We start from the raw sequence: 26,003 nt of genomic DNA, 5'->3' as shown, positions 1-26,003 counted from the left end.
AAGTGTATGGCCTGTTCAACCAACACAACCTGTGCCAAAAACACGACGCTGATGAGCATCAACTGTCGCTCTAACTACAGTTACCGAATGCCACTAAAAACAAAGACTCAATACCAGACAGGTTGTGCACGGACGGCACCAAGCAGTAAAGGAACCAGAGTTTCGCATCTGGGGAGGAGTGAAATTCTTACAGAGCTTGATCCCCGGCATTGGAGTTGCCGAGGTGCGGGAACATGTGGAGATCAACCGATATGCTCTGCTATGACACATCAACATTGACAAAGACCCTGGGAACCGCCTTAGCAGAGGAGCGGAAGGCCATCAGAACGATGGTGCTGAAGAACAGACTGACTCTAGATCTGCTAGCAGCATAACAAGGAGGAGTTTGCAAGCTGATCGGGGAGACATGTTGCACGTTTATCCCTGAAGGATACGAAGCTGGAGGAGACATTTACGAAGCTTTGCAGAATTTGACCGTTCTGCAGAAATATGTCACTGACCACACATCTGGAGCAGCTACACCACTAGGCTGGCTGGACTGGCTATTTGGCGGCTCGTGGTTGGCTGCTGCAGCAAAGCCGTTTGTCTTTCTAGGTTTCATCATGGTAGCACTGCTCATACTAGTGTTGTGTGTGGTGCCATGTCTAAGAGTAATGATTTCAAAGATGATAACAACTACAATGACGACTTATGTTGTCGTGCCTCAAGAAGAACAGCATCCCGTTGCAATTCTGTTAGAGGAGAACTTGTAATAGCTGCTAATAAATGACGTGGTGATTAAAAGTGACTTGTCAAGTGATCATGCACTGATTAACGCATTAGTAGGTTATGCAGGTACAACATAAGGTTTTTATTCTTTTATTTTTTGTAGTTTTAGTTTTATTATTTTTCTTTATTATTACTTTTATTCTTTCTTTTTACTGTATTTTCATTTGTTCTTTTATTCTTTTATTGTTTTATTTTCTTTTATCGTTTACCACATGATTTACATTTTTGCTATGTTCACAATTTAAAAATTAAAAAATTGCTAAACATACTTAATCAATGACCTTTTCAGACAACTGTTGTAAACATTTAAAATAAGTTAAAACAGGAGGGAATATGTTAGAGGAAAAATGATTCTATGTAACTTTACCTTCTTTTAAATGTACAAGCTGTGTTCAGATAAGTAGTTTAGAAGTGTCTTTCAGACTTTCCCAGCAAGGACATATTGTTTCAGATTGTTTTATCTGTTTATTATTTTCTTATCCTGTTCTCACTGTCTCTGTGCTCTGTGCCTATAAAAAATGCCAAGCCACTGTGCATGGCGTGGGTTGTTCTCAGCAGCAGCTCACCCGTGTACACGTTTAGCAAAGAAAGTAACTTTGTCTCATTGTGTCTTTATTTCTCCTGGGTTTTTTGCAGAGTTTTCTCCCAACAGCTATCATGAACTTTATTTTAAATTATTTAAATCTAACATCAGTTATAAGGTTCATACAGACAACTCACTGTCTGTTATACTGACAGGTTAAATTTGTAAAATCACCGGAGAATCCACAACTTTACTGCTCCACACATCATCCCCCCAGAAATGTTTTGTTCTGTGATCATATAAACACATCAAAGTTGCCCCATGTGAAAATACAGATTACTACCATTTTTTAATCAGTAGGAGGAAAACTGTGAGACAGAGAATGGAAGTACACACATCATGTTTAATATGCATAAACACTGTGACACTAAGTATTTGTACATCATTACTTCCAACCTCTTGTATTTAATGAAGTGAGAAATCAATTGAAATGAGTGTTGAAACACTTGATCCAAGTACTTTATTATGTCAAATAAACTCAAAATGTTTCTACTTCTTTCTCACTTTAAGGGAAAATATCTTAAAACAAGAGCAACTGAGCAAGAATGTTACTTGAAGGATTTTCTTATATTAAACCAAGACAAAGCCTTTACACTACATGAATTAAAGCACATATACAACAACCTTTATTTGAGCATTGATCACATGAAACTGCAAAAGAAGATGAACTAACTAAGAAACTAAGAGATAAAATAAATGTTGTAAAAGATTAATTGCATCCTGCTCTCTCTGAGTGTATCACTCTACAAACAAGATAACACATTATTTTTGGCTTGATATAAGATTTTAAGAATTAGTTATTTGCAGTGATGGTGATTAATCAGAGGATGATCCCTGCAGCTCCAGGCGCAGCTCACACAGAGCAGACAGGTACTCTTCATTGTCCTTGTCATAGGTCAGAGCTTCTTCATAAAACGCAGCAGCTTCCTTGCTGTCGCCCTCAGCTCTGGCCACCTGACCCAGCAGAGCGAGAGCTTCACCATCACCTGGATTCCTTGACCGACGTCTCTTAGCGATCTGCTTCAGTTTCTGCAGGAAAAAATAGAGGAACAATGAAAGATTAATTTATGTTCCAAAGAAGTTGATTCTGTTCATCTGGACGTAGCGTTTTCAGTGTGAGAAAACATTACAGTCATTATGCTTCTTTTCTTTTGAAAAAACAACGTTTTAAAGGATTTTTAGAAATGACAGGTGCATCATCCAATGTGGGATGGATGCCACATCTCCTCACATGACCTAGTGAAAGACAGAACCACTGACAGTCACCAGTAGTTTTCAAGTTGAAGTTGAAAACAGTCCTCAGGTGCACAAGTAGGTGGTATTGAACAAATCATTTAAATCAAGGGATGTTTGATATGAGGTTATGCTCAACCCATAAGTTTGGTAAGAACACTGAGTGTATATAACACAGAATCTTTGTTATGTCTCTAGTGCTCACCTGAGCACACTGTCTCCACTCATATTTTTTCAGTGGTATCAGCAGCCCCTGCAGAGAGAAAACAGCAGAAGACTATGGTGAAGATAAATCCATCCATACTAAGTTCATGTGGTGGATGTGAGCGGTAACATGTTTCACATTACTGCCCCGACACCTCCACCCTCCAAACAAGGCCTGTTAGTTTTTCTTCTTTCATTGTTCTTCTTGGGTTGAAACTAGAGATGATGATGGCACGATACCTCTTGTTTTAAGTCCGATACCGATATAAATTTGAAAATCTGCTGAAACCGATATGAATCCGATATTGTCTATTTTAAAATCAATAAAATTGTTTGTTTTTTTAATATTTGCTGCATTTTGTATAAGTTCATACTCATGTTTAAAAAGCCAAAACACTAAAGCTATTATATTGTATTTGGATGCAAAAAACACTGCACCCAAAATACTTCAGATCAGCAATACTGAGCTTTTTACTTAAACCTTTAGCAGAACTTTAAAGTATTTAAAGTAATATTGAAAAGTAATTTAAAATGCAATTTTATGTAGATTTCAACTACTCTTTGGTTCTGAAAAAAAAAGAAGCGCAATATCAGCACAAAATAATTCAACAACTTAAAAAAAAACAGTATGTAGAATGGACGCTTTTGTACTTAAAGCTGAACATAAATACACATCCATCCTGACAGTTTCTGTCACATTTAACCTGAGATTGAATTTTGTGTAATTTCTATACAAAACTTAACACGTATGAAAAAAGTGTTTTCATTGTTTTGTTGTTGTTGTTGTTTTTCTTTTGAACCACAGAACTGTTTAGCCTGCAACACAGTTCTTTTCAAAGTAAAACTCGAGTCTATCCATTGTACGGTCAGACTTAGCAATGACAGATGTCCCAGCTTCATATATCGGTTGTTAAGCTTAACGTGGGAATGCTTTACAAACATTCAGAGATGAACTTACACACTTGCTTTATTTTTCTGGGATAGCTTGCTTGGAGATGAAATTCTGGTTTGTCAGCACGTAACGAGGCTCCAAATGCTTTCAGTGTGAAGTGACTCCAGACCGCCGACAGGTCTTGTACACAACAGTCACTCTATCACGTGACGCAAACTGCTCCAACATGATAAGGGGACCACCTGGGTTACACCATGTCGCAAGTTTTGTGAGGTGCTTTTGTGATATTTGATGGATCGGGATACATTTTTAATTTCTACCCAATATCCGGCCCAGTAATTTAGGTCAGCATCAGCATCGCACTGATACCAATACTGTATTTTAGATCCGTCCATCCATAGTTGAACCGTGGAATATTAAGAGGCAGCTGCATGTCTAACACTGTACATGCAGCTGCCTCACCTTGGTGTAATTTGCCCTCTGATGAATCAGCTGCCTGTCACCGTCACTTTTTTGTCAGTGAGGACCAATCAGAGTCTGGCACCTAGAAACTTACCTTGGTATAGTGAGCGATGGCTTGAGCCTCATTTTTTGTGTGATAATGATGAAAGTCACCGTAGTACTGATGGATAGTCTGACAAACTCTTTTCTCCTTCAACTCTGGTAACTTCTCCAAGCAGTGCTTCAAAGTCTCCTCAGCCCTGAGAAACAACGAGATGTTTAGGAATTTACACCCAGAGGAAATAAAGGAGGAAATCGTGCAGCTTTGTTTAGACAAGCACCTGCTCAAATCCCCTTCCTCTGCGTACAACAGTGCCAGTTCAGCCCACGCCCGGACAAAGGATGGTTTCATCTCCACAGCGTCTTCAAGGTGACTAATACAGCAACGCCTCCACTTACGCACCTCTTCTGTGGAGCATTAAAGGATGATTTGAGTTGTGTTGATTAAAGGATAACATGTTGTATATTTCTGTGTACCTCTGTTGCTGAAGGGCCCGCGGCGCTGTTCAGCAATTTTCTTCTGCTTGTAGCACATAGCCAGCTGGCAGGTGAAGGAAGGTAATTGATCGCCCCTTCTCAGGCCTCGCTTAAGCACATCAATAGCCTCATCCAGTCGATTCTGGAACAGATTTAAAAACACTAATCAGATACAAATATATGTAGAGAGAGAGGCTACACCCACGCTTGAAGCCACTGAGGTGTCTGTTGGCGGGGTGACTGGTATGAACGAACTTATGAAACTTGCTACAGTCCAATAACTCCAGCCGTACCTATCTTGTTTTTTAGAATTGTTATTCCAAAGCCATTTAACAGCGTAGCGATCACAAACTGTTTGCTTCCTTCCAAACAACAACACCTGGCATTAATTACTAGGGGTGCAACGATATTCGTATCGATATTGAACCGTTCGATACAGTGCTTTCGGTTCGGTACGCATATGTATCGAACAATACAACATTTGTAATTTATTTTATCAACTTTCCTTCTGACGATGCTGTCTGTGTGGAGCGCTCAGTGAATCTGCATTTGACTACTCCGCCTAGGCTGCACTGTCGAGCGCAGATCCACTGAGCGCTCAACACAGACAGCATAGTCAGAAGCAAGAGTGCAGGGCAAGCTAGCGAGACAGAAGTTAAGCTCTCCTTACAACATGGACCTCCCCCACTCTCATTCAGATCTGGCGTTTGGAATTATTTTGGTTTTCATGTGACGTATGACCCTGAAGGTAAGCGAGTCATGGACTAAAGTAAAACAGTATGTTGGATGTGCCATGCAATGCTCAATTACATGGGTGGGAACTAGTGTGTTAGCGCAGTTAGCTCGTTAACGTGTTGGCCGTCTAGCCCCATGCACGGGGTGATCGGCGGTAGCTCGTTAACGGAGATTTGCCGTGTTGTGGCGTTAAGGTCATTTCAACGAGATTAACCTGAAAGCACTAGTGGGAACACAACGAATATGACTGCACATTTACACCGACATCATCCTAGTGCAAAGACAAAAACAAGCAAGCATGCTACTAACTTTAGCCGAGTCATTTAGACAGCTGTTAGCACGTGATTCTCCTTATATGTTTAATATGCTGCTGAGAATATAGCCCAGAAGAAGCGGATAGTATAGCTTTTATTTTGGAAAGAGACATTTCTCTGTAATAAACTCTCTTTTCCAAAGATGAGTGATTCCTCAATCAGATACAGGGCTCGCAATATCGCTAGCCCGACGTCCCGGGGCTAGCGATTTTTTTCAGTCAGGCTACCAAAATCTATCTCTTCCCTGCCCGTCGGGCTATTGTAGGAAGGAAAAATATATGTCAATGCTTTTGCATTCTTTCAGAAATGTAGCTGGGTAATTATGTCATTGGCATCGGTGAGCCACTGTCAATATGTGACATATTGAAATCGCGTTTGAATTTGCTTTCACTTTGCAATCATGCGAACTGTGTATAGAGAGCGACAGCACTGATCTGTGAGTGATGATAATTTGTGCACCAATTCCTCTGACATCGTCTTATTAATCGTTAGCTTACTATGCAAACATGACAAGTGAAATCTCCCGCAGCAAGCTTAAACATGTGAGAGGTTGATCGCGCAGAGAATCGCTGAGCTTATGTGAGTGAGTGTGTAAAAGCATTTCAGTTCTGCTGAGCCAAATAAGACAGGTCAGGGTGAAGAAGTGACAGCCAAAGAAAAGCTTACCACAAAACGGAGAAGTTATGACAAATCAGACTATAAGGCAAAAAGAAAGTGCAGCTTTATGGTTTCATGGACAAAATAATTTCTGTGGCTGCAATATGATGAGCTAAATAACCAGGGCTGCACATAAGTGGTCCGCAGGTGCGCATTCGCTGTCAAAATAAAAAACACGCACAAGGGTTAGGGTTAAATTTAAAAACTGTACTTTTGAGTTAAAATATATATTTATAATCTTAATAAATGACAAATTAAAAAGGCATGAACATTTTTTTTGTATCGAAAAAATATCGAACCGTGACACCAAAGTATCGAACCGAACCGAACCGTGAATTTTGTGTATCGTTGCACCCCTATTAATTACGTGTGTCTACCTTGAACACATTCACCATACCAAAAAAACCCACATGCCTGAGGTATTCACTGAGCACGTGGTCAGTTGGGGCCATCTTCACAATGTTTTCATAGATGTTCGTTGTCTCATCCTGGACTGTGGTGCTGACACTCACCAGTTCCCGGCCTCCCTTCAGCTTAGCGTTTAGCCTCAGGGTGCTGGACTTGGGGTGAAACCCTTCATGCATGGTCAGGAGCTTCCTTGTCTTGATGTCAGTGGCTTCTATCTCCATATTTGGCCAGCTTATTATGCCAGCAGGGTACCTGATCACAGGCAGGCTGTAGGTGTTCATATCCCAGACATTGTTCTTACCGTTCAGCTGACTCCTCAGGACTTGCCTGACCCTCTCCAGGTACTGGTTGGTTGCAGCTGATGTCATCCCGATGTCATTGCAGTATATCCTGGTGGTGTGGATCAGTTAATTTAATGTCTTGTTCACTCTTGGCATCCATGTACAGGAGGTGACTGACAATTGCTCAATTCAGTAGTCAATGATCTCACTGAAGGGGTTCAGGCCTATGCAGAACAGTAGTGGGGACAGAGCATCTCCTTGGTAGATCCCGCACTTGATGGTGACTTGTTTTATAGGCTTGAGGTTGGCCTCTAGTGTTGTTTGGCACATTCCCATTGAGTTCCTGATGAAAGCTCTAAGGGTCCTATTGATCTTGTATAGTTCCAGGCAATCCAGGTGTGGGGCATTGAGTCATAGGCCTTCTTGGATTTCTGCCTTCTATGTTTCTGCCTTATTTTTTAAGAAGATGATATCATAAATATGTTGAATTTATTGTATTATTATTTAAAGACAATACCATTTTGAAAATGTGCTTAAAGTTCTTAAAATGGCACTTTATTTTTAAGTCTGACCAATTTTGGCCAGGGGTATTATTTTTGCTTCTCTGTTTTGAACTGAAATGTAGTTTAAATGCTTTCCCCCCCATAAATTAAAAGAGTTATTAAGAGTTTGAGTTTACAATATTCATGTCCATGTCTATTATTTGATTTTATCGCTCACTAAAACCCTATAAATTAAAAAATACTGTTGCACTTTGGGGGAAATTTTCTTATAATAATAATAAACTTTATTTATAAAGCAAACCTAAAAACCAGGGGTATACCAATGTGCTTAACAAGTAAACACAGAGAATAAAAAAGAGGTAAATAGAAATAGGACCAAACAGATCGCTGTCACTGATGCATAGGAAAAGCAGCAGATACATATAAAACATAAAAGTACATAATGTAAAATCACAAGTGAAATGTTAACTAGAAGGAAAAGCAAGGTTGAATATTGTTGAATTGTTGCAAGGTTGAATAAGGTGTGTTTTCTTGTGCGATTAAATGTGATTAATCACAATTAATTAATTACAAAGCCTCAAATTAATTATATTAATTTTCTTAATCGAGTCCCACCTCTAATAACAACATAAATTAGATTTCCACTCTAAATTACTCAACACACAGACATTAATGTTTAAACCGTTGGAAACAAAAGTGAGTATACCCGTAAGTGACAATATCTAAATTGTGCCCAAAGTGTCATTTTTTTGAGTGGGTACGATTAATTTCCAGCACTGTCTTAAGGAAGGCTTGCTTCACCTGCGTGGGGAGCTCCTTTCACTGCATGTTGTCTGTTCACAGCAAAATCTTACAAATGCAAGCAGCACACCTCAAAGAACCAGGTGTGAAAGTCAAAAAACTGAAAGCAGTGTCAAGGAGTGAGATTTAGAGACAAGGTAACTAGGTCCAATGTGCAGTGAAAATCAGGCTGAGCAGTACAGAAATCTAAATGTTAACGTAATGTGATTGCTGGAAAGTAAAGTTTTGTCATAGGTCTTTCTGTCTGATTGTACTGTGTATTACAACAAACAAAGACTATACAAGACCACTCACGTATCCCACTCAACAACCGAGAGCCAATAGGAGCAGCAGATTCCAGTACTAGAAAATTAACTCATGGATTCAAACTTCTCTTTTCATTTTCCATTTTTGCTGTTCTTGAAGCAAAGGCAGGTATTCTTACACACAGTGTTTACAGAACAAATCTGAAATGTACTCAACATGTCTCCTGCAGGGGCCCGTTCTTCGTACGTTGCTTACTACATCCAAGATCAAATGACACATCCAAGACCAAATCATCGCGCTAACCGTGAGCTCGCTAATCCGGTTCTCCGAACACACCTGCTGTTGACGATTAGTACAGCTGGATGAAGTAATGTGAGATCACTGGGTGGCTTAACAGGGGCTACGCATCGATAGTAGAAACATTGATCGGCAACCCTCTGATTGGTCGGCGAAAATGTCGAAGGAGCGCGCTCGGCTCGGTATTTTTTGGCAGCAGAGCAAGAACTCTTGAGTGAGGGATTTCAGGAGTTTCAGAGTTTAATCAGAACGCAAGGGAACACTGCAAAGGCTGCAAAAGCAAGGAGAGAGGGGCTGGCAGAAAGTTGCTGACAAATTAAACTCGTAAGTAATTTAATAATAACAATAATAATGGAGTGGATTTATATAGCGCTTTTCAAGGCACCCAAAGCGCATGACAATGCCACTATTCAGTCACTCTCACATTCACACACTGGTGGAGGCAGCTACGGTTGTAGCCACAGCTGCCCTGGGACAGACTGACAGAAGCCAGGCTGCCATATCGCGCCATCGGCCCCTCTGGCCAACACCAGTAGGCGGCAGGGTAAGTTTATTATATTACACTATATTATCCAATATTATATTACATTATATTATATTATGTTATATTATATCCCCTTTCACATTAGAGCCACAACACCCACTAGATCCACTAGAACATGGGAACAAGTAAAAGTGAAATATAAGAATATTCTACAGAATGGTAATATTTATCACTTATATTGCTTTTAGTCTCTTGGAAAGAGACCCTGGAATAATCTGTTTGTTTGTTCATAACAGCAACCAAGAAAAGGGCAGAGCAACAAAAGACAGGTGGTGGTCCTGCACCCCCTCGTCAACAAGTTGGTTAAGTGAATAATACCCTCACGGGAATATCGATATCTCTCTATGAGCACACTGTCGCGCTGAGCTAAAGGATCCTGTCTATCCCGCAATATACGCTGAATTCTGAGGACTCTCCTTATCAATCTTGCACCTTCCGCAATGGGTTGCTCGCGTATACGGACAGGACATGGCTGCGACAGGCTTCCCAAATCCACCTTCGCTTTTATAGCCGTGGTCTCTCATCTTGATTACACAAAGTAATTTGCAATTGCTACTCTGAAATATGACTTACATCCGTAATAATCACATACATGTAATAGAATGTTAATAGTACATTTCCCTTTTTCAGGAAATGACCTGTATGTATCTGTGTGAAATCAATAAAAGGATCAAGTGCTGCATTATCTTTAGTTACATTGATAATATTTATTTATGGTGAAACAGTGTTGGAATATCGCTGTTGCTTTCGTATAAATGAAGCGGACATACCTGCGTGGCCGCGATCTAATTCTGTTTACATAAAGTAAACCTGCTCCCGAGCAGGTTTACGCTTACGGCTCTGTTGCTATGGCAGCAAGTCCCGGATGAGCTTCGGGGAACCGAACGATCCAGGATCACGCGAAATCGTCAACAATCAAATCCAGCTAACTTACTTAGCGAGGTACGAAGAACGGGCCCTGCTGTGGTAACAGCTTGTTTTGTTGTTCTACCAGAGAGAGCAGCTACAATGAAAGCTTGTTTATTTACTACTGTCACAGTACTGGGTCATGTGCCTTCAGTTACTCTGTTTTTTACATGTAAAAACAGAAGCTAATGGCACAAAGGACGGTTCCAGATAGATTTCCAGACTACAATCTTGGACTTCAATTATCTGGTACCTTTACCCTCAGGACAGGCAGCCATTCTCCTTGAGTTGGAGTCTGTTGGCGTTCTCCTCTCCCCACTGTCACCAGGTTGTTAACATTGAATGAATTTCTAAGTATAACACTGCAGGTACCTTGATATACTGTAAATATTGTTACAATATTTTCTATGAAGAAAATGAAAAATGAAACCAAGGAGTCTCTACAGATGGATTTCTTCACTTTTGCTTTGATCTGTTGTTACTAAGCCAAAGACCCAGTAGGAAGAAATAGCATTCATAAGGTTGCAGACTTACCCGATTATGTAAGTAATTTCCCGAGTGCCGGATGACATGAGGGTTATCGGGATCATTTTCTAGTGCTTTCTTCACCAAACCATCAGCCTCTTCGTATTTCTTATAAGCCGTCAGCTTCAAGGCCAGCATGCACTGCAGAACAGCGTTATTTGGGTTGATCTCCAATGCAAAGCGAAGCTGTTTGGTGGCCTGGGATTCCTCATCTTCCTGTTTATTTCCTAAAAACCACTGCAGATGAGAAACTGGTTAGTCTGCAGTTTATTTCGCTTGAATAAAAGAATTAGCCAGTGAAACTTCTAAGAATCATACTGACACTGGAGGAGCCATAAGGTTTACTCTCATCATTTGGTGCTTTATAGAGGAATATCCATATAAGTTAATACTCTTCATTCTTATCATAAAACTGACCTGTTCTCTGCAAAAGAGAGTGATGGCATAGCCGGCGTTCCACTCGGTGTCATGACGCTGTACCTCAAGTGCTTTATGAAAACAGTCGATGGCTTTGGAGAGAGAAGACCATGACACCTTGAAATAGGTCCAGGCTTGAGCGCCATACACCTCTGGGAGGAGACTTCCTGATGAACCAGTGGGATACTTCACCTGCACAGGGAGAAGGAAGCGTCAGATGTTCAACAGCAGTGATCATCATGTTTGATCTGATTGGTTTACATACCAGTATGTCCTCGACTCTCTGACAGTAGCTTTGTGACTGTGCAAAGTCTCCGTCGTGATATTTCAGCCAGGCCATGTCTCCATATGTCACAATCAGCCGCTTCTCACTCTCATCACCGTAACTCTCCCTGATGGTCTTCTCTGATTGGTTTAAAAGTGACAGCGCTTCCTCTCGTTGATCCTGAAGATACCTGAGGACCAACAGGTCATCAACAGCTGTTCCACATCTGGTGTTTACAACACCTGACAAGAAACTGACCTGAGAGTTCAACTAACACTTGTTGATGATTCATTAAGGCTTTTATCTGAGGTTCATGACTCCAGGGTTAGATAATTACTGCATTTCCACCAGAAAAAACAAGAGTCAAAACAAGCTTTAGGAGGCAGATTATATCAAGATAGTACCAGCTTTGTAAAGAATCAGAAACTCTATTCCAATACTCAAATAATGTTTCTCTTCATATTACATGTTTGTATTAAGGTTGAAATAATGAGGTAAACTTAAAGCAAGCTGACGTTTTTCTTCTAGCTGTAGCTTTGCTAAACTGCATAAATCTGGTGATTGTTTATTTATAATATTAACTGAGTGAGTTGAAAATCAGCGAACGATATCTACTCCAGACAATATGTTATGTTATTAAATAAAATAAAATTCATCTGTGTTAGCAGCAGGAGCACTGCTGATAGGTAACATTAGCAGAAGAAACACAGCTCAGGGTTGGATCTGATCCTGAAAACAAAACTATCTCTCTATCATTCAAATATAAATCCTGCTGATGCGACCACTGTTTCCTTTGACAGTCAAATTTCTCTTTGGTCAGACGGACTTCAGTGAGAAAAACTGTCTTTCTTCTGGCTAATGTTAGCTCTTCTCTTCTGTAGCAGAGTCCCAGAAATAAAAGTGTTGAGATTTGAATGAGCAGAATAAATCCACTTTAGCTTTTCTTTCATCAGACAGCTACAGAAACTGTACCTGACATAAGCCAAGAGGCTGTAGGTGCAACTCTCTCCCTCACACTGACTCCGATGAAAATCTATGTCGATCTGTAGTCGAGTGCTCAGGGTTTCCAGGTCCACGTCCAGCTTCAGATCCCAGGTGAAGTGACACTGCAACTGTTGCAGCCTGCTGAGCAGAGCGCTGCTATCTTCACTGTAAGAGAGTCACAAAGAAAACGCTGTGAGGAGCATCAGAGGGAGAGCATCAAACCAGGACTGGCTGAACCGAGGCTCACTCAGTGCTCTGACACACTACAACCAGCACATGATCAAACATCCTCACTCAGAAACTCTCATGACAGTTCACCCACACCTCCCAGCTCCTCTCCTTGACAAAAATTCAGTTTGTGTGATCAACCAATGAAATCAGTGATGTGAAGTAGATCTGTGGTTTGAATCTCACACTGAGGAACCAGAAGAAACCTTAGATGTGGAGTGAGACACAAACACAGGGGGACAGCTAAGTACTATACTTAGTACTTGTGGAATATTTTTGATATTGTTCTGTTAAATATTTTTGGATATGAGACCACACGATTTGTTTTTGTTCAATTCATTTGATCACATGCCAGTGTTAAAATGTCTAGTTATTGATGTAAGATGCATCAGTTACCAGTGTTCATGATCTGGAATTAATATTGTTGAAGAGGTGAGCACTGAAGAAGGCAAGCATGAACGCGGACTCAAGTTGTGAGCAATCAGGTAGTTGTGAGCAATCAGGGCTAAATTGTGTGGATTTTGATACTCAAGGATGGGAGGTTTAGGCTGGATCAGTAGTAGAATGAATGAAGTGCATTCCAAGCAGCACTAAGTGTGCAGCACTCTGTGCACTCCTCAGTGCAGTGCCATGCATTGCTCTCCAGGAACTGAGATTGTTTGCTTGACACTGTTCAGTCACTGTACAAATCAAATCAAATCAAATCAAATTCAAATTTTATTTGTCACGTACACAGTCATACACAGTACGATATGTAGTGAAATGTTTGGACAACTGCTCATGACCTAAAGAAAACAAAAAGGAAAAGGCTATGAATAAGATAGGAAATAAATATGAAAAATTAAAAAGGGTAAATTTAACTAGGAAGGAATAAGATAAAATATATAAATTAAAGTTGAAAATAAAATAACTGTACAACAAAATACACAATATAGAACTATATAAGAATGTATGAAGAAATATAAATATAAATAAATATATACACAATAACAGCAGCTGTACAAGTATTAACCGGAAATGAAGAATGTAGTGACCAGTGTTGTGCAATCCACATTATGTCTTGTGCAGTGCAAATATGCTTAAAGTGATTTAAGTGATGAAGTGAAAACAAAGTCCAGAATGTCCAGTGTGTGTAAGAACTGTATGTGTGGGTCAGTACTGTGTGGTGTGATTGAGAGACCGTATCGCCTGCGGGAAGAAGCTCCTCCTCAGTCTCTCTGTGTTGGTCTTCAGGGAGCGGAATCGCTTTCCTGACCTCAACAGAGAGAACAGTCGTTGTTGGGATGGCTGAGGTCCTTCACGATCTTCCTGGCCTTGGTCCAGCACCGCCTGCTGTAGATTGAGTGCAGGTCAGGGAGCTCGGAGTGGATGGTGCGCTCAGCTGACCGCACAACCCTCTGTAGAGCTCGTCTGTCCTGCATGGTGCTGTTCCCGAACCAGGTTAAGATGTTTCCCGTCAGGATGCTCTCTATGGTGCACGAGTAAAAGTTCCTGAGCACCTTGGAGGGCAGTTGGAAGTCTCTCAAGCGTCTGAGGTGGTAGAGACGCTGACGGGCCTTTTTCACCACGGTGTTGATGTGACAGGACCATGACAGGTCCTGCGTGATGTGAACTCCGAGGTATTTGAAGCTGTCCACTCTCTCCACTGGGCACTCGTTGATGACAGGGGTCTGGTAGTTCCTCTCCTGCTTAGTGCTGAAGTCCACTATCAGCTCCTTTGTCTTACTGACGTTTAGAAGGAGGTTGTTCCTCTGGCACCAGTTCTCCAGATTCCTAATCTCCTTCAGGTAGGCTGTCTCGTTGTTATCAGAGATCAGGCCCACCACGACGGTGTCGTCAGCAAACTTGATGATGGTGGTGGAGCTGGTAGTGGCCACACAGTCATATGTGTACAAAGAGTACAGCAGGGGGCTCAGAACACACCCCTGGGGGGGCTCCAGTGCTGAGAGTGGTGGAGGCTGAGATATGTCCACCCATCCTTACTGCCTGTGGTCTGCCAGTTAGGAAGTTGGAGATCCACTGACACATAGATGAGCTGAGTCCCAGATGCTCCAGCTTGGTGGTGAGTGTGGAGGGAATTATGGTGTTAAATGCAGAGCTGTAGTCTATGAAGAGCATTTTAACATAATTCCCCCTTCTAGCGTCCAAGTGAGTGAGTGATGTGTGGAGGAGATGAGAGATGGCATCGTCTGTGGAACGATTTGGACGGTAAGCGAACTGTAGTGGGTCCAGTGTGTCTGGTAGTGAAGAAATGATGAAGTCTCTGACCAGGCGTTCAAAGCACTTCATCACTACTGAGGTGAGGGCTACAGGGCGATAGTCATTGAGAGAAGCAGGGTGGGGTTTCTTCGGGACAGGAACAATGATGGACTCTTTGAAGCATGTGGGGATCACCGACTGAGATAAAGAGATGTTGAATATCTCCGTGAACACAGGAGCTAGCTGGTATGCGCAGTCTCTTAGGATACGACCTGGGATGCCGTCTGGTCCTGTTGCTTTCCTGGTGTTCACTCTCTTGAAGGCTCTCCTTACTTCATGCTCGGAGATGACGAGCACGTTTCCGGTGCTGGCAGTATCTTCCTGTCTGCAGCCGTTAGCGCCGCTAGCACTAGCATTGTTGGAGTCCTTAGCTGCAGCCTCGAAGCGAGCATAGAAAGTGTTCAGCTCGTCTGCCAGAGTCACGGCCGCGTTCGTCATACCGGTTGTTGGTGCTTTATAGTCCGTTATTGTCCTTAGTCCCCGCCACAGGCTCCTAGAGTCACTCTGTTGGAGTTGTGACTCTAGTTTCCTCCCGTAGCGCTGCTTTGCCTCTTTCACCGCCCTCCGCACGTTATATGACGCGGCTTTGTACGGGTCCATGTCCCCCGTCGTGAGTCCCGTGTTGTAGGCAGCGGTGCGGGATCTCAGAGCTTCGCGATGGTTTTATCCACCCACGGCTTCTGGTTGGGAAACGTTGTGATAGTCTTTGTCTCCACGGTATCATCCGCTAGTTTCCCGATGAATCCCACAACCGCTTCCGTAAACACGTTGACATCATCATCGGAGCTGTTCCTGAACATGCCCCAGTCTGCGTCATCGAGTGCGTCCTGTAACGCGGCCACCGATTGATCCGTCCAGCGCGCGACCTTCCTCTGAACCGGAACTTCCTGTTTCAGCCTTTGTTTGCATTTTGGCATGAGGAAGATGGCGGCGTGATCAGATTTGCCAAACGGAGGGCGGGATTGTGCCTTGTAGCCGTCCTTGACCGTAGTGTAGCAGTGGTCCAGTGTCCTTTCACCTCTGGTGGGGCAGGTGATGTGTTGATAAAAGTTCGGCGCTGCGCGTTTGAGGTTGGCGCTATTAAAGTCCCCCGTCACAATAAGCGCCGCGTCCCGGTGTTGTGTCTGGTGCTGTGTGAGTGCCTCATGCAGCTCGCATAAGGCGGTGACCGTGTCCGCTTGTGGTGGAATATAAACGGCACTTATAATGACCGATGTAAATTCCCGAGGTAGATAAAAAGGACGACACATGATGGACAGTAGTTCCAGATTTGGTGTGCAGGAGCGTGTGAGAGGAACAACGTTCGCACTGTTGCACCAGTTGTTGTTCACCATTAAACACACGCCGCCTCTCCTTGACTTCCCCGAGTCCCGTGTCCTGTCCATGCGGTGAACCGAGAAGAACTCGTGGAACTCGTGGATGGCGTGGTCCGGCACCGCTGGGCTCAGCCATGTCTCGGTGAAGCAGAGGAGATTGCAGTCCCAAATGTCTCTCTGGAACTTTACCCTGGCCCTGAGGTCGTCAAGCTTGTTCTCCAGTGACTGGACGTTGGCGAGCAGGATGCTAGGCAGAGGTGTGCGGTGTGCACAAGCTCTCAGCCTGTTCCTGACGCCGGCTCGCTTCCCTCTAGGCCGCCGCCGCCGCTTCCCTTTGTTCTCCCTCAAGATCTCACTCGGCCAGCTCGGGTCCGGAGTTAAAAACTTCGAATTGTGAGTACATTGTATACCAATAGAAACAAGAGTGTCACTGTCATACCTAATGTACCCAATGGAGATGATTTTGCCGATTTAGAAACGCTGAAAACTAACTTAAAAAACAAAGACAAAGAAAAAGTGGTCGGAGCAGTCGTGACCGGCACCATCTTTTATCTTTGCATGATTCTATGCATGATTGTGAAACAACAAATAAAAGGTTGACTGCACAAGAACTGAAGGGTGAGAGTCCTGAGGTTAAAGTGTTAGTGCAACCTGTGACAAGTAAGAAGGGACAAGTGACAGCTGGGACTGAATGGACCAATGAGACCATGTAACACAAACAAAAAGTCACCTCACCCATCTCAGAAGTGTACCGTCCACTTCTTTAGTTGAGCAGAATAAAAGAAATTTGGCTAATTAGGCAGAGAAAAGACTCTAAATATGATTAAGGTTTCTTTTGCCCAATGTGCAGAGACTTTGAAAATGTTCTAATTAACAACTTTGAGAGCCTCATGAAGTGAAAGGCATCTGGCATCTTCTGGCATCTCTGTAACGGTGTGTTCACACCGAACGCGATGGACGCGAATAAAACGCCCCAAACGCCCCTAATTTGACGCGTGCACATTCGCGTCTCAACGCGTGTCCAAGAAAAATCCACATTCCTCCCACCGGAAATGTGGGAGGAATGTGGGAGGGAGTTGTGCCAGACCGGTATCTTTGCAAGATGGCAGCTATCGAGCTAGCGCTTGAAGAGAGAGTCTCCCTTCTCTATGTACTGTGGAGAGCAGAGCAGCAGCGTAAAAGACGTCCTCGCCGTACCTGGGTCCATCAGGTCCTCCAGAGGCATGAGCAGTTTGGTGAGTTTCACCACTTGCTCCAGGAGCTGCGCCTGGATGACAGCCGATTCCAGCGCTATCACCGTCGGCCAGTTTGAGGACCTGCTTTCCCTCGTCGGTCCCAGCATCGCCCGCCTAGACACCAACTACAGACGCTCAATCCCACCTGCAGAGCGCCTGTCTGTCTGCCTGAGGTTAGTAAAACTATTTAATACGGTAGTCCTTTATTGATATCTGTGCTAATATGCTAATCCATCCAGTTATACACTGCTAACATGGATGTGCTATGCTAACAGTGAATGCTGTCGGTGTTTACTGAAAGCAAACTGTGGTACAGAGACGACTGTTTATAATATTTCTAGTGATACTCAGAAGCTCTCATCAAGCCCCGATTTAATTCGATTTATGCTGTTATCAGTGTTTGCAATGATAGCATGGCTGTGGTGTCACATCAATGTATGCGCTCGGTGTTTGCTGATATCAAACTGTAGCATTAGGACCACTGAGTTAACCTTTGTAGTGATACTCACTCCTTTTTATTTAGACCTGGTTTAATTCTGGGATAGTTGAATATTTGTATATAATCCCTGCAGCTGTCAGACTCTATAGCAGGGGTCACAGCCTTTATTAAAACAGAGTTAGATAAAACTGTGAACAGTTTGGTTCATCTCTAGTTACATGGTTCTATCTTGATAAGCTGTCTTATCACAGATTAATTTTTCAAAAATATTAATGATTTAAGCAAGGAAAGGGCTACATGTCAACACACAACTCTTTATTTCTATTAATGTCTTACTTCATTCCTACCTGATTGACATGTTTAGGAATTATGAGTGATTGGCTCACTGTAGTTGTGAAAGTTGCTACCAATCAAATTATGATATGTTAAAGTTAAAACAAAACACAACTGTTTTAGATATTATCTAATATACATTTTGTAATTATCCTTATAATTACAAAATGTTTTATGTAAGATTTAAGTTTTGTGATTTAAATCTGACATCACAAAAGTATTTTGGAATTTGAATAATGTATTTTGTAACTGCAGTACACATAATACTGATTTTGAACAATTTTGTCCAGGTTCCTTTTCACCGGGGACTCCTTCAGGACCATCGCGTTCAGTTTCAGAGTCGGTGTGTCCACGGTGAGCCAGATCACCCCCCAGGCAGCGACGTCCATCTGGGACTGTCTAGTGGACGACTTCATGGCTGTGCCTTCACCTGGAGACTGGCGGTCCATCACAGAGGGATTCCAGGAGCGCTGGAACTTTCCTCTGTGCTGTGCAGCTCTGGATGGGAAGCACTTCCAGACAAAGGCACCCCATATATCATATAGGAGACACACACATTGATATACACTAAATATTCATTTCATTTCTTTTTTGTGGTGCCCAAATTTATGCACCTGCTTGATTTTGTTTAAACAATTATTGCACACTTTCTGTAAATCCAGTAAACTTCTTTTCACTTCTCAAATATCACTGTGTGTGTCTCCTGTATGATATTTAACTGACATTTTTTATTGTAACAACCAACGATTTATACAGGAAAATAATGTCTATTAACAAGGTTGCCCAAACTTCTGCATCCCACTGTATCAGTATATTTTGTCATTAGTATAATATGAAATAAATTCTACATGTGTCAAGTTGTGTGCCAACATTTGCTGTGTAGTAGAACTGAGACATTAGTCATTATAAACATTTATTTGAAATAATATTAAAAGTCTCAAACAGAAAAACATTAAACATAAATATATAAAATATAAGAATTTACAGAGAGACAGGAATAAAAAGGACCAGCTGCTCTCCAGAGCAGGAACAAGGCTGAGGAGGAAATGCTCCATTGGAGACTGGTGTGGCCTCTTCAGGGACTCCAGGATGGCCAGCTCCACCGCCGATGGACCGTCCTGGGACCCGTCCCTCATCTGCCTCGGAGCCGTCCTCCTCTGTGGGCCTGTAAAACAGCACAAAACACAAAGAAATGAGAAGGCTGCTACTAGATTTTAATTTCAACATTGAAAAAAAAAAAAAAAAACAATAACAGGATATAATCAGATTGGTTGCAGATATTTAGTAAAAGGGAATCCCACCGACTAAAAAGGTATCAGTGCTTGCTGTACATATCTGTGGGTGCAGCAGCAGGAGCTCAGGGACTGGGGATGCTCTGCTGCAGAATCAGTTGGTTCTATCAATACAGTATTAAATGTTAACAGGTTGGATATAATAATCGTAGAGTAGACAGTGGTCCCTCATTTATTGCAGCAGGGGTTCTCAGAATAACTAGCCCCTGGTCACAGTTCTCACAATTGATTCTCAAAGTGCAAACCTTTGTAGATTGCAAAACGTAAAAGTATTATTATGCCGCGGTTTGTCTTCATCTGCCCGCCACTTTCGTGCGCCTTTTTCCCTCACGGTGCAGGTGTCTATTTCCGAATGAGGCTCATAGTTATGGGTGTTTTTGTGCTGTTTTTTCTATTGGACGCGATGGTTATCAAAACCAAACGTGATAAATTTGGCAAGCGCAGGAGATTTGTCAATCAGGCTGCAGAATGCAATGCTGTACTGTGCAATAAAAAATCAGCGAAAAAGCAAAGCAGTGACGGATGAACAGCGGGACCACTGTGTGCTGTTTATTAATAAACAATAAAATATATTCCTAAATGACAACATGCATAAAAGCAGAACGGTATTTGTACGTCAGTGGGAAAATAGCGGTGGCTTGCTAGCTTTTGTGCGGCTTCCCGGGTCAGTGAAAACTTTCAAAAGAGAAATGAATGAACTTACCAGGTTGCCCGATCTCTTCACATATCTTCCTCCAAGCTCGGTCCTTTTTATTCCTGTCTCGGTACTGAAAGCAGCTGGTGTTGTACAGCTCCGAGTTGTTTGCTACCGCATTGATTAGCCTTCCCCTCCATTGAAGTATGAAAGGCTTTGGCTGGATCTGCCCCTTTGACCTAGGTAACAGCCACGTCACCAGGCTCCTGATTGGTTGTCGCGGCGCGATTTGACGCTGGAGTTCAGATTTTTCCAACTCGAGCGGTAGACGCGAAACGCGCATATGCACAAAATGCAACACAAAAACTCACGCGCGTGGTTTTATTCGCGAGTCAAACGCGCCAGACGCGCTACACTGACGCGCGTTTCACGCGTTTTGGCGTTTTCGCGACGCAAATCTGCTTCCGAATTTTCGCGGGACCCGCAATCGCGCGTCATCGCGCCTTTCCATTGACTTTACATGTAAACCTGACGCTCTATTCGCGTCCATCGCGTTCGGTGTGAACACACCGTAAAGCTGGCTATGAATACATTCTTGTGTGTTATGTAACGGGGAGAAAGAATAGCTGAAATCCCCCTGACTGCTCCATCACAGCTGAGCTTGACACTCAGCCTTATGTGTTAACAATGTGTTGATGGTCAGAGTGGTAAACCAGAAGAGGTAAGTAGATCAAATTTAATATTAATAAAAGATAAAGATATAAGTCTGATCAATAGATTAGCAGAGACATGTAGTCTGAGTAGTGAGAATGTTTATTCTAATGTTTAGATTTTGTGTGTGTAGACATAAATGATCAATCATCAACCTTTTTTATGGGGTGGCTGTAGCTCAGGTGGCAGAGCAGGTGCAGAGCAGCCACTAATCAGAAGGTCGGTGGTTCGATCCCAGGCTGCTTCCTGGCTGCATGCCAAATATCCTTGGGCAAGATACTAACCCCATGTTTGCCTACTGGTGGTGGTCAGAGGGCCCGGTGGCGCCAGTGTCCAGCAGCCTCGCCTCTGTCAGTGCGCCCCAGGGTGGCTGTGGCTACAACGTCGCTTGCCATCGCCAGTGTGTGAATGACTGAATGTAGTGTAAAGCGCTTTGGGGTCCTTAGGGACTAGAAAAGCGCTATACAAATACAGGCCATTTACCATTTTTTATTGTCTGAGTTTGAGAAGATAACGATGGGCGTCTCTAACTCGTCATTGTACTTTTGAACAACAATAAAATTCTGATTCATGTGTGAATTTACTGGATAGTTAAATATGCTCAATAATGATCAGAACATTATCTTTAAACACATATAATGTGAATGTCTCTCTCTGTGTGTGTGTGTGTGTGTGTGTGTGTGTGTGGTGTGTGTGTGAGATAACAGACCATATTATTGTGGCTGTAAAAACAGTGATGTCATATCCAGTATCCGTTAATCAAACATTAACATTTCAAACCAACGAGCAGCTCATCATAAAAACACATTTTTGTTTTTCTCGTTTAAATATTTATTATTACTCATTAATAAGACAAAAGTATTTCTTATTTGATTTATCAATTAAATAACTGATAGAATATTTGACTAATAAAATAATTGATTACTGCAGCGCCAGTTATTATTTTCACATACAAGGTTTATAATTTGTTAATGTCCACTTTCTCCTCTTCCTCTGATATCAGTCCCCTGTTACATGCACAGGTAGACAGACTGTGTTACTTTGTATCTCTCTGCGTGCACCTGAGCGCCAGGTAAGCTAAACTACTGCTGCATTTAAAGTCCATCAGGTGGTTCACTTTGTGATAAATGATCGATTATTGATCAGAGGTTTGACAAACTGACCTCATGTTGGAGCACACAGAGACCTCCTCCTCCTTAGACACAGCAAACTGATGACTGAACACGAAGAGTTCGTGGACCGATCTGTGAAGCTCTCACCTTTGTCACACAAACCACACACACTTCTCGTGGTGCCTTCAGGGCCTCGCTGAAAACAGGTAAAAGGCTGATGGCTCAGATCGCTCATCCTCTCCTGTCCTCTCGAGAACTTAATGGCCATAAATATAAACTATGTTAGGAGACGGAAGGCGCATATTTCAGAAAGGAGGAAAGCTTTCTGACGAGAAGGCTGGGCTTTCTGTTTTATATGAGAGGTACATGAAGGCACCACAAGGGGACGTTAGGTTTCGTTTCTGCATCTCAGCTGAGAGCGTCTCCAAAGATCACTGATCAGCCATTGATCTGTAAATGATTGATCTGAGGTCAGCGTTTCTCACTGAACGACCACTCAGTGACCGATCAGTCGGCGCATAATCGTTTCTTCATCGGTGTGTACTCAGTGGCGTGTCTAGAAAATTTTTGTTGGGGGGGCCAGGTAGGGGCACAGATTTGGAGAAGGGTGGCAGATGTAATTGGCAGATAATGTTAAAAAAAATTCTACCAACCATTAACCATAATTCAATAAGCCTATAAACCTAATAACTGAATGCACTTTTAACTCTTATTAGAATGAGATTTTAACCACTACGGTGCAAAGTTTTTAGATACTGTGTTGATAAAGTACAAGAGATACAATCAGTGCTTTGTCAGTGTTTACTCAGCATTCAAGGACATCAATATTTGCATAGTATTTTTACTGACATGTAGTGCACATATGTTTTGGGCAAAAACATTTTTGAATATTAAAATACGAACATTTGTAACAAACAATTGACAAATTAGCCAGTTCCAATGTAAAACTTTATCTGCCTGTTAAAAAAAGAAGATAATCTTCTCACAAACTGGTGTTTGATTTTGAAACAGGAAAAAAGTGGGGAAACAACTGAAAAGACTAACATTTGAATAAAACCTGAAAGCAAGTAAATACTTTCTATGCTGCCTTATGGTAAACTTTGGTAATATTGATCAAGAACAACACTGGCTGATGATGAAATACAGTCAGCTGGCATGGTGACACTGCCAGTATAACCTGCAGGGCTGGACTGGGACAGAAAATCGGGCATTTTGACTACAGACCGGCCCACCAGGTATTAAAGCCATAAAGCCTTTGAATGAAAACAAATGCTGTTGTGACAGTGATGTACAGTCTTGTTGGTATATGTATGATTTCTATACATTTTACGTCAGATAAAAACTTTGGTTGTAAGATTTAGATAATTATTTAATAAAAGCTAGGTATTTTAAATGAGAATAAGAAAGAAAAGTATTTCTTTGTGCCCACCTTTCCCTGTTAATGCCCTACCTGGCCCCCTGGCAAAACTTTCCTAGACCCGCCCCTGCACAGTTACCAGCTGTCAGCTACATAAAAAAGGATCCTGGGGTTATTTGTCTCTCAGAAACAGTTGATAACTTCAACTCATTCATGTCACCTAAAAGGTAAACCTGTTTCTCCATCACCTGTTCAGCTCTGATGGTTCAGTAAGGACATCTCCTGGTTTCATCTTCATGTTTCCCTCTCACCACATATCTAAACAGACATCATGACCAGCAGCTTTACAGCTGTGGCTCCAGCAAACATCAGCTGATACTAGAAATTAATATTAAATAAATTCTAACAACAGCTGATCAAGCTTAAACGTGCTGCTGTTGTTTAGCGCGACATCTGCTGGTTTCCTCTTTCTGGCACAAAGTGGGCGATAAACAAACAAGAGAGAAAAGCCGATCAGCTGATCATTGATCAGTTTCATGATTGAAGTAGCAACAGGAGAGGGAGGGGGAGAGAATGAGAGAAGAGGCAGCTGTGCAGCGTAAAGACAGAATAACTCCAGCTTTGTGTCTCTTTCCATTCTAGCTAAAGTCCGGGACAAACTGCGTCTCTTCTCAGCTCAATACGAAACGTGTAATATTTTCTCTGAATGAGGGACCATTCCATTTTTTTAAGGAGCCGTTGGCAACTCTACTAACCTTATGAATAAAATAAAGTTCACTATCAGTAACATCATAGCACCCACCCAGCTGTATAAAAACTCCGTCAAACTGGCTAGAACGCAGTATGAGTTATTGCAACTGACAGTAAAAAGTCAGCAACATGAAAATAAACTCCACCTAAACTTGGTTTATATCTGACCCAGATAGACTGCAGGTCATAACTTCTTACCTGAAGTTCAGTTCACCTGACACTCGGACTGGCGGCTGCCTCGGGTCTCTCCTCCTGCCTCCCCTTCCCTCATCCACCTGTTGCCTCTGTGGAAGCCCCGTCATAGCCACCACCAAACAACGGAGTTATTTCTACACATCGACCTGCATCTGGCCAATCCACCACCTCTCATTGTTCATGCCTTTACAAAAAAAAATAAAAAATAAGTCACCGGGGATATGCCCGGTATGCCCGATGGCCAGTCCAGCTATGTTAACCTGCAACCAAATTTGCAGCTCCATACAGCAATGTTACGACTTAGATTATATCTTATAACTCATAACTCTTATGTTAGCTGCCCTCAGTAGCATACTGTCTGAAATATTCCACAGCTGCAATAATTCTTTAAGTGTTATTTTTTCCTTGGTATTCTAATTTTACCGAAGTTTACTAAACTCAACAAACTTGATATTACTTACCGGGACATTTATTCTGTCATTTTCTTTCACCGAAAAATTGTTTCCTGCAGTGCCATCTTTCGCGCTTGGCTCTCCTACCTTTGCTAACGTGATGCACATAGCGCGGAAGCCGATGCTGCATTCACTTACACTCGGATATCTGAGCGTCACCGTGAAAACATAATCGGACATTTGATATTTGATTGAATTTTATTGTTTTGCCTTTGGGGTGGCACCTGGGGTGGCCAGTCTGGTTGGGGCCACCCCGCTGGACACGCCATTGTGTGTACTCTGAGGAAGAGGAGGACTGTTTCCTGTAACATGACGTGAGTTCGCATTAGCTTCACAGCTGATTTCCGACTTTCGAAAACTTTCCCAACTGAACCCCCCCCCCCCACACACACACACACAAACTTCGTTCTTATAAAACAAAACTTAATGTTTTACTTTCTTTTTCTCGCATTTTTCTTTATTGAAAAATTCATTATAACTTATAATAATCAATGAAAGCTCCTGAATCCCAAACAGCTTAATTTATAATTGTTTGCTGTGATCTCATCTTGGCACAGAATCCTGAATCAGAGAGTAAATTAAACAGGAAACACAGAGAAAGTGTACACAAGTAACAAGACAGCAGAAGCTTTGCATCCACGTTTGAAAGTCAAGTGAGGTAGAAGAACAGGCCCTTTACTCAGATCTGAGGTACTGATTTCACAAGTAATTTATTTATAGTATTTAAATGTATATTAACCCTTGATCACATAGATGTGATCACAAAAACAACAAGACAGCAGCTCGTCTTTCTGCAGCAGCTGAGGTGGTTTGGTATACTCACTTCTATTGATGTTATTCTGTGTGTCTGTATCACAAACTGCCAAGACCACAAAGCTCTGGAGGAGGGTCAGATCACAACGTATCACCTGTCTGAACTGCCAGTCATTTGGGACAGCAGTGGAGGCACGGCGGGGGTATGGACTGATTTTACCCATGTGTGGCTGATGCCACCACACCCATCCTCATGCACTCATATGCAGTTACACTTGCCCAACATGGAGACAAACAGAACATACATACATACACTAACACTCCCAAAACATACTCTATACCCCCAGGCCAGGAACCATCACCCCCAGAGGGGCAATCTGCCCCAGACCCAGGAGA

The 26,003-nt window shown here is 42.3% G+C and overlaps 1 protein-coding gene across 5 annotated transcripts; it reads right to left on the bottom strand.

Annotated features, from left to right (window-relative positions):
• Positions 1 to 1,482: 1,482 nt before the first annotated feature.
• LOC146578816 (antiviral innate immune response effector IFIT1-like) lies at positions 1,483 to 24,970 on the bottom strand. Of its 5 annotated transcripts, none has more exons than XM_085268851.1 (11): positions 24,864 to 24,970; positions 24,406 to 24,586; positions 12,530 to 12,706; positions 11,558 to 11,747; positions 11,293 to 11,484; positions 10,885 to 11,112; positions 4,659 to 4,800; positions 4,463 to 4,586; positions 4,237 to 4,381; positions 2,790 to 2,837; positions 1,483 to 2,380 (listed from the first exon to the last, which is right to left on the bottom strand). In XM_085268851.1, exons 2-11 carry the CDS (start codon positions 24,507 to 24,509, stop codon positions 2,168 to 2,170), a joined length of 1,563 nt encoding a protein of 520 aa, XP_085124977.1. In that variant the 5' UTR covers positions 24,510 to 24,586; positions 24,864 to 24,970; the 3' UTR covers positions 1,483 to 2,167. The 5 variants fall into 5 exon arrangements, with proteins under 5 accessions (XP_085124977.1, XP_085124978.1, XP_085124976.1 ...); XM_085268850.1 differs by having other exon boundaries at positions 1,489 to 2,380; positions 4,463 to 4,589; XM_085268854.1 differs by lacking the exon at positions 24,406 to 24,586 and adding an exon at positions 22,152 to 22,296 and having other exon boundaries at positions 1,493 to 2,380; positions 4,463 to 4,589; positions 24,864 to 24,942.
• Positions 24,971 to 26,003: the final 1,033 nt, after the last annotated feature.

This window comes from Mchenga conophoros, linkage group LG3 (assembly GCF_057382185.1).
Source record: "Mchenga conophoros isolate Kocher_MC1m ecotype Shallow Benthic linkage group LG3, M_conophoros_male_GT1.1, whole genome shotgun sequence".
NCBI lineage: Eukaryota > Metazoa > Chordata > Actinopteri > Cichliformes > Cichlidae > Mchenga > Mchenga conophoros.
Note: the sequence above shows the minus strand (reverse complement) of the source record. Positions and strands in the feature narration are given on the sequence as shown.

Coding starts and splice junctions, on each gene's coding strand:
- LOC146578816 (XM_085268850.1), bottom strand. CDS start 24,509: ATGACGGGGCTTCCACAGAGGCAACAGGTGGATGAGGGAAGGGGAGGC. Junction 11,748..12,529: donor AGCCTCTTGGCTTATGTCAG/GTACAGTTTCTG, acceptor GTTGGTCCTCAG/GTATCTTCAGGATCAACGAG. Junction 11,113..11,292: donor CTCTCTTTTGCAGAGAACAG/GTCAGTTTTATG, acceptor TCTCATCTGCAG/TGGTTTTTAGGAAATAAACA.